General features: G+C 35.7%; 1 protein-coding gene across 8 annotated transcripts in view; it reads left to right on the plus strand.

Annotated features, from left to right (window-relative positions):
- UTP18 (UTP18 small subunit processome component) overlaps positions 1-18,492 on the plus strand; it is an 88,121-nt gene that overhangs the window by 37,397 nt on the left and 32,232 nt on the right. For all 8 annotated transcript variants that reach the window (XR_013177614.1, XR_013177613.1, XR_013177615.1 and 5 more), the window contains exons 9-14: positions 285-385; positions 668-758; positions 7,529-7,652; positions 10,835-11,009; positions 16,927-17,069; positions 18,394-18,429. Coding sequence is in view for 3 of the 8 variants with exons in the window: in XM_077164812.1 (XP_077020927.1) it covers positions 285-385; positions 668-758; positions 7,529-7,652; positions 10,835-11,009; positions 16,927-17,069; positions 18,394-18,418 (659 nt within the window). In the remaining 5 variants the exon portion in view is untranslated. The remainder of the gene's footprint in view (positions 1-284; positions 386-667; positions 759-7,528; positions 7,653-10,834; positions 11,010-16,926; positions 17,070-18,393; positions 18,430-18,492) is intronic.

An 18,492-nucleotide genomic window follows, 5' to 3' on the forward strand; every position in this document is an offset into this window, starting at 1 on the left:
GTTACTCCTGACATTTGGAAAATTTGTTATGTTTACTATGTGGAGAGCTGAATTTTTGGCTGATAATTAAAGTGGTTAATGTTGACAAGGACGAAAATATTTTTTAAGCACTTTGTAGTGACCTTATATTTGGGTCATACTCGGTGATGCATGGGGTTAGAGTTATTTAAAGTCTAAGCCTAGCTTTTGTTTAGTTTGAGGTGCTTACATATTTTAAAAGGAAAAAACTCAATTGTCAGTAGGTGAGAGCTTCATTGAAAACCATATTCATCCTTATGTAATAGGTTTAAAGGAGAAGATAGTGAAGAGCTTTGAAGTCTCCCCAGATGGGTCATTCCTGCTTATAAATGGCATTGCAGGTTATTTTCATTTGCTGTTGATGAAGGTAAGCCATTATGAATTGTTGCTGCTGCTTCTAGGGTTAGAGATTAGCCTAGGGACAGTCTCAGACCTTTACCCATTGTGGCCTTAAATCTGCCTCTCAGGTCAGAAAGTACAAATGGGATGTGGGAAGAAGCTGTGGACAGTTGGGAAAACTTCTGAGTATAGGGAAAAACAAAGTCAAGTAGCTATTGGAAATTAAAGAACCAGATTACTTTATTCTACACATTTGGTTCTCCCATACATCTCCTAACTATTTGATAAGTAATATTTATCATTCTTTTAGACAAAAGAACTAATTGGTAGCATGAAAATTAATGGAAGGGTTGCGGCATCCACATTTTCTTCAGATAGTAAGAAGATATATGCCTCTTCAGGTAAGTTAAGTTAATGACATAAGAGAAACTTTGGATGTGTTTAACATTTCGATTTTAACTGAAAACTGTATTTGATTTTAGACTCTCTTGTTTTGGTAAGAAAATTGGTTTTATTTTTAGAATTCATTTTTTTTGTTACTATTTACCTTCTCATTTACTAACTTAGTAACGAGGGACCAACAAGTTAACATGCAGCATTGGTGTGTTTGGGGAAAAAACATTTACCTGAAAGAGAATTCATTTTAAAACTTAACTTTTTCCTTTTTTTCTATGTGAAAGGGATTAACATTTTTATTTTTAGCTGTGGGAACATTATATACAAATTTCCCATTTTAACCATTCTCATGTGACATGTCATAGATACTAATTACATTCACAATATTGTGCTATCATCACCACCATCTATTATCAAAACTTTTTCATTACCCTAGACAGAAACTCTGTAACTATTAAGCTATAACTTCCTGTATTCCTCCTTCCTTCTGGTAACCAGTAATCTACTTTCTTTCTCTATGTATTTGTTTATTCTAGATATTTTATGTAATTGAAATTATTCAGTATCTGTCCTTTCATGTTTGGCTTATTTTATTCAACATGATATCTTTTAGGTTCATCCATATTATATTGCATATATCAGAATTTCATTCCTTTTTTATGGCTGAAGAATATTCTGTTGTATTTATGTACCACATGTTGTTTTCCCATTCTTCCATTGGTGGACTCCTGGGTTGTTTCTCCTTTTTGGTTTTGTGAATAATGCTGCTGTGAATGTTGGTGTAAAAATACTTGTTCAAGTCACTGTTTTCAATTTTTTGTGTCTGTACATACAAGTAGCTTTGCTGGGTCATAAGGTAATTCTAAACTTAACTTTCTAAGGAACTGCCAAACTGATTTCCGCAATGGCTGCACCATTTTGCATTCCCAACATCAGTGTACAAAGGGTTCCTGTTTCTCAGTGTACTAGCTAACTTGTTATTTTCCATTTTTTTAAATAGTAACCATCCTGTTATTGTGGTTTTGATTTGCATTTCCCTAATAGCTAATGATATTGAGCATTCATTTCATGTACTTATTGGCCACTTTCTTGCCTTTTTTTAGTCAAATGGCTAGTTAGGTGTTCGACCCCTTTTTTAATTGAGTTGTTTTTTTGTTGTTGTTGAGTTGTAGAGGTTCTTTATATATTCTTAATATTGAAACCCTTAGAAAATATGTGATTTCTAAAGATTTTCTCCCCTTCTGTAGGTTGTCTTTTTGCTTTTTAAATAATGTCCTTTGATACTCAGTTTTAAAATTTGATAAAGTCCAATTTATCTATTTTTTCTTGTGTTGTTTGTAGTTTTGGTGTAAAGTTTAAGAATCCATTGCCTAATACAAGATCTTTCCCTAAATTTTCTTCTGAGAATTTTATGGTTTTAGCTTTTATATTTCGGATGTTGATCCATTTTGAGTTAATTTTTACATATGAGGTAGGAGTCTTTCTTTTTTTTTAAAAAAAATGTTTTTATTGAGATATCTTCATGCACATACATCCAAAGTATCCGATCAGTGGCTTACAGTATCATCTTATAGTCGTGTATTTGTCATCATGATCATTTTAAGAATATTTGCATCACACCAGAAAAAGAATAAAAGCACTCATACATCCTATTCCCCTTACCCCCCCCAGTTGACCACTAGTATTGCAATCACCCAATTTTTTGCAACCCCTTATCCCTATCCTCATATTATTTATTTAGTTTTTGTTGTTACTTTTTTACTCATCACTCTGTATCCCAGATAAAGGAAGTGTCGGCTACAAGGTTTTCACAATCACTTGGTCACATTGTGAAAGCTCTATAGTTATGCAGTTGTCTTTAAGAAGCAAGGCTACTGGGATACAGTTCAACAGTTTTAAGTACTTCCATCTAGCCACTCCAGTACACCACAAACTAAAAAGGAATATCTATGTAATGCATAATAATAACCTCCAGAATAACCACTGGACTCTGTTTGAAATCTCTGAGTCACTTGAACTTTATTTTGTCTCATTTTCTCTTCTCCCTTTTGGTCAAGAAGTCTTTCTCAATCCCATGATGCCAGGTCACGCCTCATCCCTAGCAGTCATGTTCCATGTTGCCAGGAAGATTTACATTCCTGGGAGTTATGTCCTATGTAGGAATGAGGGTAGTGAGTTCACCTACAGAGGTGGCTTAGAGAGAGAGGCCATATCTGAACAACAAAAGAGATTTCCTGTGGGTGACTCTTAGGCATGATTAAAGGAGAAGTATAGCTTCTCCTTTGCAGGAATAAGTTTCATAGGGTGAGCCCCAAAATCAAGGGCTCAGCCTATTGAATTGGTTGTCCCACTGCTTTTGAGAATATCAGGAATTCTCCAGATGTGGAAGTTTAACATTTCCTCCATTCTCCCCCGTTCTCCAAGGGGACTTGACAAATACTTTTTTTCTTCTCTGCCCAAATTACTCTGGGATGTATCAGGGCATCACACTAACGTGTATGAACCTACAAGATCTCATGCCCTATTCAAGATTCCATGTAATTATAGTGTTTGAATAAACTGACCATATTTTACTTTTCTTTTGAGGTTACTTAGAATTAAATCACTTCTCTTTTGACCTAGATGTTGTGCCAGTTTGAAAGTGTCATGTACCCCATTACAGCCATGTCCTTTAATCTTCATTTGATATTGCTGGGTGGGAAGTTTTTAATGATTTCTGTGGAGATGTGACCCATTCAGTTCTGGGTGATAACTTTTGATTAGATGGTTTCATGGAGATGTGTCTCCACCAATTCAAGGTGAGGTTGATTGTTCTCTTCCCTCTCCTTTTTCTCTTCTTTGTATTCTTCATCTTTGTGTCATTGGCGTCATGTTGTTCATGTTTTTTTATTACTTATAAAGAATATTTTGAGGTAGAAAAGAGAGTTGAAGAAAGAATTTACCCTTTATCTTCCAATTTTTCTGGTTTTTCTTTTTGTTTCCTCTTGGGTAAATCATTGCCTCTCTTATCCTAAGTCTTCATCAATTCCTAATAACTTAATGTGCTTATTTTCTTGATGACCTTCCTGCCTTTTATCTCCTCTCTTCCCATTTTGGTGTATTGCTGGACTAATCTTAAACACCTTTCTTTATCATAACATTACCCTACACACAAATGTATATGATAGAGGTTTTTAAATTTGACATTTTATTAAAGTTTTTAAATTTATTTTATTACTGCCTAATCTGTACCCTTACTCCAGCCTGGGAAATTTTACTTGTCAAGGGGATAGTTGAAATAATTAGATTCAGACAGATTTTGGGGTGTTAGGCAGTCTATTCTCCTGCAACACATGTAGTAATAAACTCTAACTCTCTTGGAAACCCCGGTGTCTCAGGAATTGGTAATTGTGTACGTTGGGCAGAAAAACAGACAGCCTTTGTCTGATAACAATTTGGTGACACAGATGGAATGAACGCCTGAATCTCTGGAGCCCCAGCAAAGCAGTTAAAAACGAGTGTAGACTTCCGGAGAAGATGGCGGCTTAGTAAGACGCGCGGGTCTTATTCCTCCTCCAGAACAGCAACTAAAGAAGCAGAAACAATACGAAACAGCTCCCGGAGCCACGACAGAGACGAAAAAGACAGCGTACCTCATTCTGGAATGGCTGAATGGGCAGGGAGAATCCGCTGCGGTGAGATACCCGAGGGGCGCGCATTTTCCCGGCCTGGGCGGCTGGCAACTGGGGTCCCCTCCACGCACGTGACTCCCCGGTCTGACTGGGAACGTTGGATAGCGGGGCCCTCCCGCCACACTTGGCGTCTTGGGCCAGCTGGGCAATTTGGACCGGCACTCCCCCAAGCCGCGGCGGCCAGCGACCCCCCCCCCCCACGCGCGGTTTCCCGGGCCGACTGGGAGATTCAGATTGGCAAGTTAAAGGAGCCACAGCATCTTCTACTGGTGGACCCCGCAAACAGATGAGCGCCACGAGCGCCACCTACTGGGCAGGAAAAGAAAAACAGAGCCCAGAGATTTCACAGAAAAACCTTTCAACCAGCCGGGTCCCACACCCAGGGAAATCTGATCAAATGCCCAGACACCAGCAGAAAATAATGGATGACGCTCGGAAAATTGAAGATATGGCCCAGTCAAAGGAACAAACCAATAGTTCAAATGAGATACAGGAGCTGAGACAACTAATGCTGAATATACGAACAGAAATGGAAAAACTCTTCAAAAACCAAATCAATAAATTGAGGGAGGACATGAAGAAGACATGGGCTGAACAAAAAGAAGAAATAGAAAATCTGAAAAAACAAATCACAGAACTTATGGGAGTGAAGGACAAAGAAGAAAAAATGGAAAAAACAATGGATACCTACAATGGTAGATCTAAAGAGACAGAAGCTACAATTAGTGAACTGGAGGATGGAACATCTGAATTCCAAAAAGAAACAGAAACTATAGGGAAAAGAATGGAAAAACTTGAGCAGGGGATCAGGGAACTGAATGACAATATGAACGCACAAATATACGTGTTGTGGGTGTCCCAGAAGGAGAAGAGAAGGGAAAAGGAGGAGAAAAACTAATGGAAGAAATTATCACTGAAAATTTCCCAACTCTTATGAAAGACCTAAATTTACAGATCCAAGAAGTGCAGCGCACCCCAAAGAGAATAGACCCAAATAGGCGTTCTCCAAGACACTTACTAGTTAGAACGTCAGAGGTCAAAGAGACAGCGAGGATCTTGAAAGCAGCAAGAGAAAAACAATCTGTCACATACAAGGGAAACCCAATAAGACTATGTGTAGATTTCTCAGCAGAAACCATGGAAGCTAGAAGACAGTGGGATGATATATTTAAATTACTAAAAGAGAAAAACTGCCAACCAAGACTTCTATATCCAGCAAAATTGTCCTTCAAAAATGAAGGAGAAATTAAAACATTTATAGACAAAAAGTCACTGAGAGAATTTGTGACCAAGAGACCAGCTCTGCAAGAAATACTAAAGGGAGCACTAGAGTCAGATACGAAAAGACAGAAGAGAGACTTATGGAGTAAAGTGTAGAAAAAAGGAAAATCAGATATGATATATATAATACAAAAGCCAACATGGTAGAGGAAAATATTATCCAAACAGTAATAACACTAAAAGTTAAAGGACTGAATTTCCCAATCAAAAGACATAGACTGGCAGAATGGATTACGACCCAGCAATACCACTGCTAGGTATCTACTCAAAGGACTTAAGGGCAAAGACACAGACGGACGTTTGCACACCAGTGTTTATAGCAGCATTATCTACAATTGCAAAGAGATGGAAACAGCCAAAATGTCCATCAACAGACGAGTGGCTAAACAAACTGTGGCGTATACCTACGATGGAATATTATGCAGCTTTAAGACAGAATAAACTTATGAAGCGTGTAATAACATGGATGGACCTAGAGAACATTATGCTGAGTGAGTCTAGCCAAAAACTAAAGGACAAATACTGTATGGTCCCACTGATGTGAACCGACATTCGAGAATCAGCTTGGAATATGTCATTGGTAACAGAGACCAGCAGGAGTTAGAAACAGGGTAAGATAATGGGTAATTGGAGCTGAAGGGATACAGACTGTGCAACAGGACTAGATACAAAAACTCAAAAATGGACAGCACAATAATACCTAAGTGTAATGTAACTATGTTGGAACACTGAATGAAGCTGCACCTGAAATATAGTTGTTTGTTTGTTTGTATCTTTTGTTTTTGTTTTTTTCTTTTTCCTTTTTTTATATATACATATATTTTTTATTAGTATTATTTTAATTCTCTTCTCTATATTAACATTCTATATCTTTTTCTGCTGTTTTGCTAGTTCTTTTCCTAAATCGATGCAAATGTACTAAGAAATGATGATCATACATCTATGTGATGATACTAAGAATTACTGAGTGCATGTGTAGAATGGAATGATTTCTAAATGTTGTGTTAATTTCTTTTCTTTTTTTTGATTAATAAAAAAAATTAAAAAAAATAATTAGATTCATTGACTTCCTTGTGGGAGGATAAGAGTAAAACAGAGAGGAATGAATGTTGGAGCAAATTCTACACAGAAGAGGAAGATATGAAGTAGTTAAGAGAGGAGCCATCTTTGAGATGGATGTAGGGCCATTACAAAAATCTATATTGTGTGTGGAGAAGAATGTGATTCTCAGTATTGAGTACTGTAGGAGAGAAAAAAGAATAAGGACAGATTTGACAATGAGAAATACATTTTCTTTCATGTAAATATTTGCAATCTATTCATATTTAATAGTCTCTTTTGTCTTAGAAAGATTTTTCTCCATTATGTAGACCATTTTAACTTATTGCTCATATTTGGTAATTTCTTAAAATTCAAATCACTGGGTAATAAATAAATTGTATTTTCTTTACTAAATTATAGATTCCATGTGATCTGAACTTTCATATTCTCTTCCTCTGTCATTATTACCATTATATTCTAAATCACCTAGCCTAACATATTAGATACACTAATATCTGTTGATAGATGCTGGAAGAACTTTGCTGGTGGGTGGTCTTTTGTGCTTCCCCCTGAATTTTGCTCCAAGAATTGATCTAAATGAAGTATGGAAGCTTTTTCTAAAAGCTCAAATCAAACCGAAAGTCTCTTATTATTCAAAATTGGGAGTTTATAGAACCTCTGTTTTTAGTACCATGTATTATTAAAAAGGAACTAGGAATGTTGAGTTTATTTTTCAATTTAAAGCAAAATTAACCAAATTCTCCTTTGGCTCTTTCATTCAGGGGATGGGGAAGTTTACATTTGGGATGTGAACTCTAGAAAGTGCCTTAACAGATTTGTTGATGAAGGCAGTTTATATGGACTAAGCATTGCCACATCTAGGAATGGACAATATGTGGCTTGTGGGTAAGTAAAGAGAGGTGCTTGTAACCCTAAGCAGTCTCCTAATTAGGAAATAGTAAAGAATTGTACACACTAGATGATGCATAAGTATTATTTATAAACTATTCAGTAATAGCAAATTTGTAAACCCAGGCAAACCCTTTGTATTTTATTGTCTTACTGCAGTGTTTAATAATAATATTAATGGTGGTTTATCAGCTCTTTAGTAAAAAAAATTAGACTGCCTTCTATCATTGTATTTTTTTCCTATGATTGAAATAACATTTTCAACTTCTTGCCATTGATGACGAAGTAGAATTTGTTAAATTTGGCCTTAAGTCTTAAAGAACTTAAAGTGTTTTTCCTTTATCTAGATAGGTGGTATAAACCAAGAATATTTTCCTTGGAAATACTGTTTGTTAGTATTGTAGAAACTTTAAAAATGGTATGAAACATATTTGTTGTATTACCACTGGTAAAAAAGTTTATTACAAAGGGGGAAAGATGGCTTTATTTGCCGTCTTGATTCTAAAGTGCTCAGTAGTCTCATGTGACAGATGGCTGTCATATTGGACAGTGCAGATACAGAATATTTTATCATTGTAGAAAGTTCCATTTTATAAGAGAGAGATTGATTTGGCTCATTGCCATCAATTCCTGTTTGAGAAGAACTTTTTGTATCAGTATGCTCTGTAATTGCTTAACTGTTATGGATTGACTACCCTTGATTTAGGAGCCCACTCTTAGTTTACTCAGCTGTAGTTTATGGTGAGAGGAGATAAGTCATGTAGAACAGGCCTTCTTCCTTCAGTTAGGAGTTTAGGAGTAAGCATGTGTTCTAGTTTGCTAGCTGCTTGAATGCAACACACCAGAGACGACTGTCTTTCAGTAAAAGGGGATTTATTTAGTTAACGTATAGTTCTTCAGAGGAAAGGCAGCTAAACTTTCGACTGAGGTTCATTCTTACGTGGGAAGTCACAAAGCGATCTCTGCTGGCCTTCTCTCCAGGCCTTTGGGTTCCAACGTCTTTCCCCAGGATGATTCCTTTCTGTATCTTCAAAGGCCTGGGCTGAGCTGCGAGTGCTGAGATGAGGTATGCTGAGCTGCTTGCGCTGTGCTATGTTGAGCTCTCTCATTTAAGCACCAGCCAATTAACTCAAACATCATTCATTGCAGCAGGCATGCCTTCTAGCTGACTGCAGATGTAATCAGGAACAGATGAGGTTCATATGCCATTGGTTCATGTCCACAACAATATAACCAGGCATCTTCACCTGGCCAAGCTGACAACTGAATCTAACACAGCATGCTATTTCTCCATTTGTTCCTGCTGTTCCCATTACCTTTGAAACCCTGTTTTTTTTTTTTTTTTTTTTTTCATTTAATGCCTCCCTTTCCAAATCTCAGCTCAAGTCCCACTTCATTCACAAAGCTTTATCTGGAGGAGCATCATCTTTTCTCTTCTTTGAGATTCTGTCTAGATCACAGATAGAATTTCAGTGTTGTATTATATTATTTTTAATCTCTGGCTATTTCATGCCTGGACACCGTTCTCTGGGATAAAATCTTTCTGATAATCTGTATTCCCATGACACGTTGCATATTGCTGGACAAATAGATATCATTCAAGAGATATTTACCACCACTCTTAGTAGCATATATTAGAATGTGTATGCCTTTTAGCACAAAAACCATTATAAGAATGTTTCCATGTTTCAGAGTGATTAACATGCTATTTTTGTTCTACTTCTTTAAATAGTCAAATGAGAATTATTTGACATTATTTAAGGAGATTCTGGTGTTGATGATGGTAGGATTTGATCTATCATCAAATTTAATGATCAAATCCTGCCATTGATCTTTAGAAGAGAGCTGTATATCTTATAACTTTTTGTCCTTAATTAAGGTGGATTTAGGGCTTGTATCAGTTTTCAGCAAGAAAAGAAATTTAACATAAAATAAATACAGCAAATACATGCTTAGTTCCAAATTAAAAATATAAATAAAGAAAAGATGTAATTGTATACACCAAGTATATAAATGCTGTTTTTCCTAAGTGATTATTATGGGCTACATGCAGTTAGCTCAACTTAAATTAAGAGGTTGTTAGATTCAAATGAAAAAATGTGTATGTAAGTAGTTTGAAAACTTTAAAACACTGAATTCTGACATACTGTTTGTGTTGGCTATAATTTCAAGCTGTAGAGTCTTTCCTGTGAACTGAATTTGTCTTGTTTGTGCATTGGGCCTGGCTCATGTAGACAATCAATAGGTAGAGAGTAAATGAGGCTATCTGAGTGGTAGGAAGAAGACTACATTTAGTTGAATACCTGTCTGTCACCCATATGAGATTATGGTTTAAATTTGTTACATCTTTCAAGTTTATATTGTAATTCCTAATAAAGTTTGAATTAAATAGCTATGAATTACAAGTATCTTGTTCCCGTACCTTATAAATGAGGCCCATAATATTAGGTGGTCTGAACATTGAGATAAAAGGTGTTTATTTAAAATTCTGTCAATGATTCTGTTAATGGTGTACCAACATAAGGTCATTAGGATTTACTTTTTAAGAATATTGGATACAGTTCATTTCTGGTAAATACTTTAGTAAACTTGAGGTAGATAACCCCTTGACTGTAGGTATCACCAATAAAGTAAAACTAAGATAGATGCCTGCTATTACTGCTGCTGTTAAACACAATTTTAGAAGCTCTTACAAATACAGTAAAGCAACGAAAGAAAGGAGATATGAATAGGGCAATCTCATTATGTACACATTAGAATGTAAGCACCATGGGAGTAGAGAACTTGGTCTCTTGTTCACCTCTGTATTCCAAGCACCTAAATAGTGCCTGGCATAGAGTCGACATTCTATAAAATATTTACGAAAGTAATGAATAATGGGGATTTTATGCTTTTCTTCAGTTTTCTAGCTAGACTAATTGAAATAAAAATTTCACAATGAAAACCTGCTAGAGTTAAGAAGAATTAAGCAATACAGAAGTTGAACTGCTAGAATATTGCTAACTTTTGTTTTGGAATAAACTCTCCAGGTGCTAGTTCCTTTGTAACACATTGTTGTTCCTGCAAAAAATCGTTTATGGGGGGGTCTTATCTGTATTCATTTAGGTTGTGAAAGCCCTTTTCCTTGCTTTTAATCTGTTGTGTTCAGTAATTTACCTTTTCCCCTTTTCTCTTTCCAGTTCTAATTGTGGAGTGGTAAATATATACAATCAAGATGCTTGTCTCCAAGAAACAAACCCAAAGCCAATAAAAGCAATAATGAACTTAGTTACAGGTGTTACTTCTCTGACCTTCAATCCTACCACAGAAATCTTGGCAATTGCTTCAGAAAAAATGAAAGAAGCAGTCAGATTGGTATATAAATTCACCATTTCCTTTTTTTGTTTATATTTTACAGATTTAAGTTGAAAACATGGAAAGGGTAGTAGGAAAGGAGAGTGTTGGATTATTTTAAACAGTGGCTTCATTTGATGTAGAAATTTGTAATTTGGGGGTGTGATTGTAGAAATGATGCGCAATAGCTGTCAGATTTCTATTAGTTCTTTTGGGAGAGCTGTGCTGTACATTCTTAGTTACCTCATCTTAAGTGTTGGTCCTAATTTTCAGAGCTTTCTTTCAAATATGAGGTCTGATATATTAAATGATATATTTAAGCAAACAAGTTAATTCTCTCCAGCTTTTTCCTCAAGCTACCTTTTTTAAGACTTTTTAAATGGAGTGGAGGCAGTTCTTAAATATTGAAAGTAAATTCATCTTGGAAATATAATGTGTAGAAATACTGCAGTTTAAATAACTAGATAGCGCTTGTGAATGTACTTTTGTGTTGGGGTCCCCAAGCCACCCTCAGGTTCAGAGCTTTGCTAGAAGGATTCAAGAGATCAGTCTTACTCTAGATTATTACAGTTAAAGGATACAAAGTTCTTGTCTGAATGATTCAGCAAAAGGAAATCAAAAGGGAAAAGGTACCTGGGGCAAAGTCTGAAGGAAGCTAGGCATACTGTCCACGAATCCTCTCCCAGTGAGTCACTTAGTATTTGTTTGATTTCTCGTGACAACATCTATGAGGTGTTCTACAATAGGGAAATTCATTAGAGATTCAATGCCTAGAACTTTCTATTTGAGGTTGGTCTTGTAGGTACCCTCTGCCTAGCATGTACCAAAATTCCAGATACCCAGAAGGAAAGCAGGTGTTTAGCTTAAACCACATTGTTTGTACAGTTTAGGCTCAGTGAGCCAACCTTATCTTTTTTTAAAACTTTATTTATTGTGTAGTATAACATATATACAAAACAAAAAAAAGCGATAATTTTCTTTTTTAAAAGCGATAATTTTCAAAGCACACTTCAACAAGTAATTACGGAACAGATCCCAGAGTTTGTCATGGGCTGCCATTCCTTTATCTCAGGTTTTTCCTTCTAGCTGCTCCAGAACACTGGAGGCTAGAAAGAATATATATATATATATTCTTATATATATATATTCTTTTTTATCATCACAATTGACTTTTTTTTCTCTTTTGAAAAATAACATATGTACAAAAAAACCAGTAAATTTCAAACAGTTAGTTGTAGAACAGATTCCAGAGTTTTGTATGGGTTACAATTCCACAATTTTAGGTTTTTACTTCTAGCTGCTCTAAGATACTGGGAACTAAAAGAAATACCAGTTTAATGATTTCAGCAGTCAAACTTATTTGTTAAACCCTACCTTCTCTGTGTAGCTCCACCATCACCTATGATCTTTCTCCCACTCTTCAAGGGTATTTGGGCTATACCCATTCTCACATTTTCATGTTGGAAGGGTTGTTGATAATATGGAATAGGGGGATAGAACTAGTTGATGTTCTGGAGAGGCTGATACATCTGCATTTCAGGACTTATCTGGTCCAGAGACTCATCTGGAGGTTTTAGGTTTATGGAAAGTTACCCCAGTGCATGGAACCTTTGTAAAATCTTATGTATCACCTGAGGTGTTCTTCAGGATTGTCTGTAATGATTTTGGTTGGAATTTCCCAAGTTATGGTAGGTAGCAATGCCTAACTGAAGCTTGTGTAAGAGTGACCTCCAGAGTAGCCTCTCAACTCTGTTTGAATTCTCTCATCCACTGATACCTTATCTGTTGCACTTCTTCCCCCCCTTTTGGTCAAGATGGCATTGTTGATCCCATGGTGCCAGGGCCAGACTCATCCCTGGGAGTCATCTCCTATGCCTCCATGGAGCCTGTCACCCTTGGATGTCATATCCCACATAGGGGGGAAGGTGGTGATTTCACTTGCAGATTTGGACTTAGAGAGAGTGAGGCTACATTTGAGGGGGAAAAAAAATGAACCTCTGGGAGTAACTCTTAGGCGTACCTATAGATGGACTTCACAAGAGCAAACCTCAAGATCAAGGGCTTAGCCTATTGATTTGGGCGTCTCTAATGCTTGACATATATACATATATCAGGGGTTTGCCCAGTGCTAAAGTATAATAGTTTCATATTTTTTCTCCTATAACTCAACAACTTTATCATATAAAGAAAATCAGCATAGGAAACTGTTTGCCAGTCAAGTCTCCAGATGCCATCCAGAGGTCTCCCTTGCAACAGGCCTAGCAGTTTCAGGACTGTGTGGTAACTCATCTACACAACCTTAGATCTGCGCTTAAATGTCATCCCATCTGTGAATTTCTTACCTCTTCAGAACCAATCCCTTCATTAATTCTTTTCATTTAACAACAATTTTCTTTAGGTGCTAAGTATACAGCTAGCATAGAGCTTTGAATAGCAGTATTGCATTGTGCTGTTATGTGTATACTATCAGATTATAAGTGCTTTTCAAAGACTACATGTTGTTATTATTTTGCTCACTTAGCAAAGGGTCTTGCATGTAGTATATACCTCATCAGCTTTGTATAATAGTAGATAGTTCACAACCAAGTTTTACAAAGAATTCTACAAAAAGTTTTTGAATCATATAGCGATCCTTAGAGGATTAACCCAAAGTTACCAGCTTGGGAATGACAGAGTTGTGATTCGAGATCCCATACATTTTCTAATACTTTAGTGGTTTTCTGATTTCTTCTGAGCCATATTATCCAATTTGTATAGGAACTTTCTATGAAAAGTAGGGCAAGGAGAAGACTAAGCTCCTACTTGTGTCATATAGAACAGCTCCACTGTGATCTGTGGTATATTTTGGGATTCTGCGTAAGATTTTCTTTGAGAGTAGAAAGGGTCCTGCTGGAAAAAGAGTTTGAAAAATTTGACACATGAATTTTATTGCCTCTTTGTTGAATGAAATCATTTGATAAATGAAAAGGTTCTAATTCAAACCATCTTTAAAATTCCTGCTCCTCTAATGGAGTGGTATACTAGTATGTATTAACATTTTATCATTGTAATGGTAATAAATTGTTTTAGAAAAACATGGGCCCTATCTCCTGATGACATAATATATTCTGCAAGACATAGCCTACTTAGTTCTGCCTAGTTTGGTTCAGTGATCTTTACAACATTTATGTATTTTTTTCATTGTGGCAAAATCACACAAGGAATTGATTAGTAACAGCCAAATCACATTTTTAAAATGGTAGTCAACCATAATATGTAATGGAAAGAAGCCAAGCATAGCAATTTCAGAATATTTCCATGATGGATTGTTAGTATCATTAAATGCAATCGCTTACAATGATCCAAACTGTTCTTTTATTCTAGCACAAAGCACTGGGCCTAAATCTTAAACCATTGCACTAGTAAGGGACCCCAAAATTAAATTATAACTTGTGCCTACCATATCATGGATGTGGTAGAAAGTTGTGAAACTTCTTGTCTATTAAGTCAAGGATGAGTAAGCTTTTGCTTGTTGAATTTTGATGCCTGGGACCTTAAATGTTATAGCAGAAATGGTGCTGGAGAGAAAGGGAACTTTCTGAGTGAAAGAAGTTGGGACTTGATTGGAGTTTTTATTAAGAAAAACTTATGAGAGTTTTTTCTTAATAGTGCAAATATGGTTTTGAATACAGAGGCTATACAGAGGAAGAACATGGCAAAGCTCTAACCAGATGGGATCTTTGGTCTGAGAAAAGATGCATTAATGCAATGAGAGATTACACTGGGGAAGTTTGCATGTACATAGTGTCTGTTAGGGTTTGTAAACCTCCTTTTTTTTCTGATACTCAAATCAGAAGAGGAGACAGAATTTTAAAATGTTAATTCAGTTGAAAGAACAAACTGGCATGTTGTGTAGCTGCATGGCCACTTTGTACAGTTGGGTAGGTTATTTGTTTCATGGGCCACCACATCTAAGGGGTCACCATTCACATCATGGATTTTGTGACTGTGTATTGTACTGTTTTTGTGTGTATTTACCATTTATTCACATATGAGAACACACAACTTCCTTATGGCTAAAATAGGCTTTAAAAATTTGCTCTGTATCTTCTTCCTCAGTTTCTCCCCTTGTAGTGAGCTCCTGTTTGTTGCAATCAGTAGATCTGAATCCAAATTAGGAGACCAGTTTTTCCAGTTTTCGTTGAAATTAGAGAGGTTGTTTAATATAATTATCTTAAGAATTTATTGAAGTTGAAAGGTGGGTTCTAATATATTTGATTTGGAAGAGTCAGAAAACAGCTCTCTAAACGTCAACCTCATGCTGGAAAAGTTAATGAGTGAATATCTTAGTCATAGTTTAAGAGTATCACGGAACTTATAGGGTGAAACAAAAGTAGGCATAGGACAGTTATTGCCACTATGAAGTTATTTTCACTTGGCCGTAAATGCTTATTTCTTGACGTTCTGTACCCTTGCTTTAGGTCACCTGTTCGTAGTTGGTATGTGCTTGGAGGATGCAAACTTATATTAACTTAAGTAAAATATAATTAAGAAACCACCCACTTACCAAAAATTAATATAATGTGTACTTCCAAATTAAGTGTGAATATATTTTTAAATTCCATCTTGTGTTTTCTTTCTGTAAAACACGAGAGAGTTTGCTTTATGAAATGCTTTCATCTCTCCCTCTTTTTTTTAATACTTAAGTAATTTCTCAAGAAATCTGTATAGAGAGAGTTTTAAGTTAGGATCAAATTGGAATGCTGCCAACTTCTTAGCTTTAATGAGTCAGGACCACTTCTCATTAGCACTGATGTCTTAATATTGATGCCATGCTGTGCAGGCAGAACCTGCCTTCTGGCAAAATCGAGAATAATTGAACATGGCTTGGAGAGTCACTGTAAACTTTACATTTCTTGAGAAAATCGTCGATAGGCATCTTATCAGATGAAATTGGGCCAAATAAGTAACCGACTAAAACCTGTTTAATAGATGTGTGTATCAGTGGGTTTTACCTAGCACTTGTCTATGTACATCGCCTTGATTGGATAGTATGAAGTCTCATCTAAAAGTGTTGAGAATGACAGACTATTAAGATGAATAGCTGAATGATAACTGGGTATGTTTTTGAATGTGTATCGGATCTCTTGGAATAGCTAGAAGACATTTGAAATAGATATTTATTATTATCCTAAATAATAGGATAACAATTTAAGTAATTGTTTCTGCCCTGGATTTCATTTATTCATAAATTGAGTGACTTTCTTGCTTGTCTTCAACTTGGACCCTTTTCCCCAATAAGTAGAGCTGTCTTGGAGAAAAAAATGGTAACCCTCCTCATGCTTAGGCCCAGCCTTGAGGTGAGCTTTAGCTCTATATAAGTGTGGACACAGTTTCATTTGATAAATCAGATTTTCATGATTTAGGCCTCCTCTAGGAGAGAGTATGAAGTCAAAGATTGTGTATCACATAGTTGAAAAATAAAAGTGTAAAGGAAATTCTGTGATGTTATAGGACTTGTTAGGACTTTGCTTCAACTTCAGTTGTATGAAGTTAGATTCTTTCTTCATTATGTTAAGTTACTTTTGGTCAAATTTTAGTATTTAAAATTTAGTATTTAGTCAGTAAGTTGGATCATTAATGAATATGACCATTGACTTTTCACTTTGGTTTATTCATTCACCTATTGATGCTGCAAACTTTGAGATCTACCAGATGCCAAATGCTGCATTAAAATGTCAGAAAAATGCTTTCCTTCCCTCCCTCTGTTCTCTCTCAAGTAATAGTGCATTGAAAATCAAATTTCATTTTGAAACACTTTGCTGCATTAAGAGAACTATGCTTCATGTATGCTAAAATCAGAATGAACTTTTTGTTACAGTAAAAAGATAGAATGAAGACTAAAATTTAAGAAAGATTAGTACCTAGTTCTTGCAGTAAACTTTATTATCTTTTGCAGGTTCACCTTCCTTCTTGTACAGTATTTTCAAACTTTCCAGTAGTTAAAAAGAAGAATATTTCTCTTGTTCACACCATGGATTTTTCTCCCAGAAGTGGATATTTTGCCTTGGGGAATGAGAAGGGCAAGGCTCTGATGTATAGGTAGGTTTTATTTTTCTTTAAAAGTCAGAGATACCTATAAACTGCTTTTGAAAACATGAAGACAGACTATTATATTCCTAACCTTTAATAAATTGTAAACTGTTCAGCTTGACTCTCATCTTCATTGTCCAGCAAAATCTGTGTTTTTCTATCATAAAATGTCGCTAGCAGGAAGGTTCACCTGTGGATTTTTTTTTTTTTTTTTTAATTTGTAAGCTGTCTTTTGAGAATGTCAGATTGAGGAAAATAACCACTTTTTAATTATTCTGCCACTTTCCTGTTTTCTTATGTTTAGATAAGCCTTTGTTGATTTGTTAATTCACTGTTTACTCAACTACATTTAAATAATTTTTAAAAAATGGTATTTCTTTTCCTGTAAGCTGTAAATAAAGGATATTAACCACAAAAGTAGCCAAAAGTTATATGCACTGACAAGGTTATTTTCTACATCCAACACACTTGGCTATAAGACAGGAACAAACAAAATCTAATTACCTCATGGCTAGAAGATATAGGTGACAAGGTGGATCTTCAGGGAGAACTGAAGGCCTTTTAGTAGGAAACCTGTGACTTAAATCACAGTCTCCTTTCCCCTCTTTTGTGTTGATAATGAATACTATACAGGACCCTGGGTTTATGTTAAAGCTTTAGGGAAAGCCTGCTTTCAAAATAAACTGAAATCTGTGGTGAAGAAAAGGAGGAATGTAAAATTGTTTTTGAGGAGATATTGTGACAAGGATATAGCAGACAATAATGTGATTTAAAATTCTACTTACTTAGAAAGGAAAATAGGTTATGCAAGAAAAGTTGAGAATTCTACCAGTCTCATTTCAGATCATTTTTGGAGTGATTCTCCATCTCAGGAGTTTATAAAAGGATATAGATTAGTATAGCACTTTGAAATTCTCTTCCAAAACTTTGGCTTAAAATAACTATTGATTTTTTTTTCTAAGTAAGCCCCACAGGCCATCAAATATCTGACCAGAGCATTGCTCTCTAGGATGAGACACTGTTTCTAGCTATGTGGGCAAGTGGGTTGCATTTCTTTGGGGTATGACTGACAATATATTTCATAGACCCCAGCTTGAGGCTTTGGAGCAAGTTAGTATTTTTTTCCTAAAATCTGAGGCATTAGGATCCTTTAAAATGTCAGATTGAGAAGACTGAACCTCACTGCCTGGTGAGAATGATTGTGATTATACTTTTTTTGTGTGTAAAAATGCTGCCATGAAAAAATAATTAAATCTTGCTATTCAGTGATCTGATTAACAATACTGTGGGTAATTGCAAAAGTTGTTTAGTTAATTTATTGTTACTTTTTCAGATTGCACCATTACTCAGACTTCTGAAGAGATTTGAAGTAAGGAAATCTTTATTATTATTATTATTATTTTCTTTCAAAGAGAGAGTTTACTACTCTCTC

Source organism: Tamandua tetradactyla, chromosome 6 (assembly GCF_023851605.1).
Source record: "Tamandua tetradactyla isolate mTamTet1 chromosome 6, mTamTet1.pri, whole genome shotgun sequence".
Classification (NCBI taxonomy): Eukaryota; Metazoa; Chordata; class Mammalia; order Pilosa; family Myrmecophagidae; genus Tamandua; species Tamandua tetradactyla.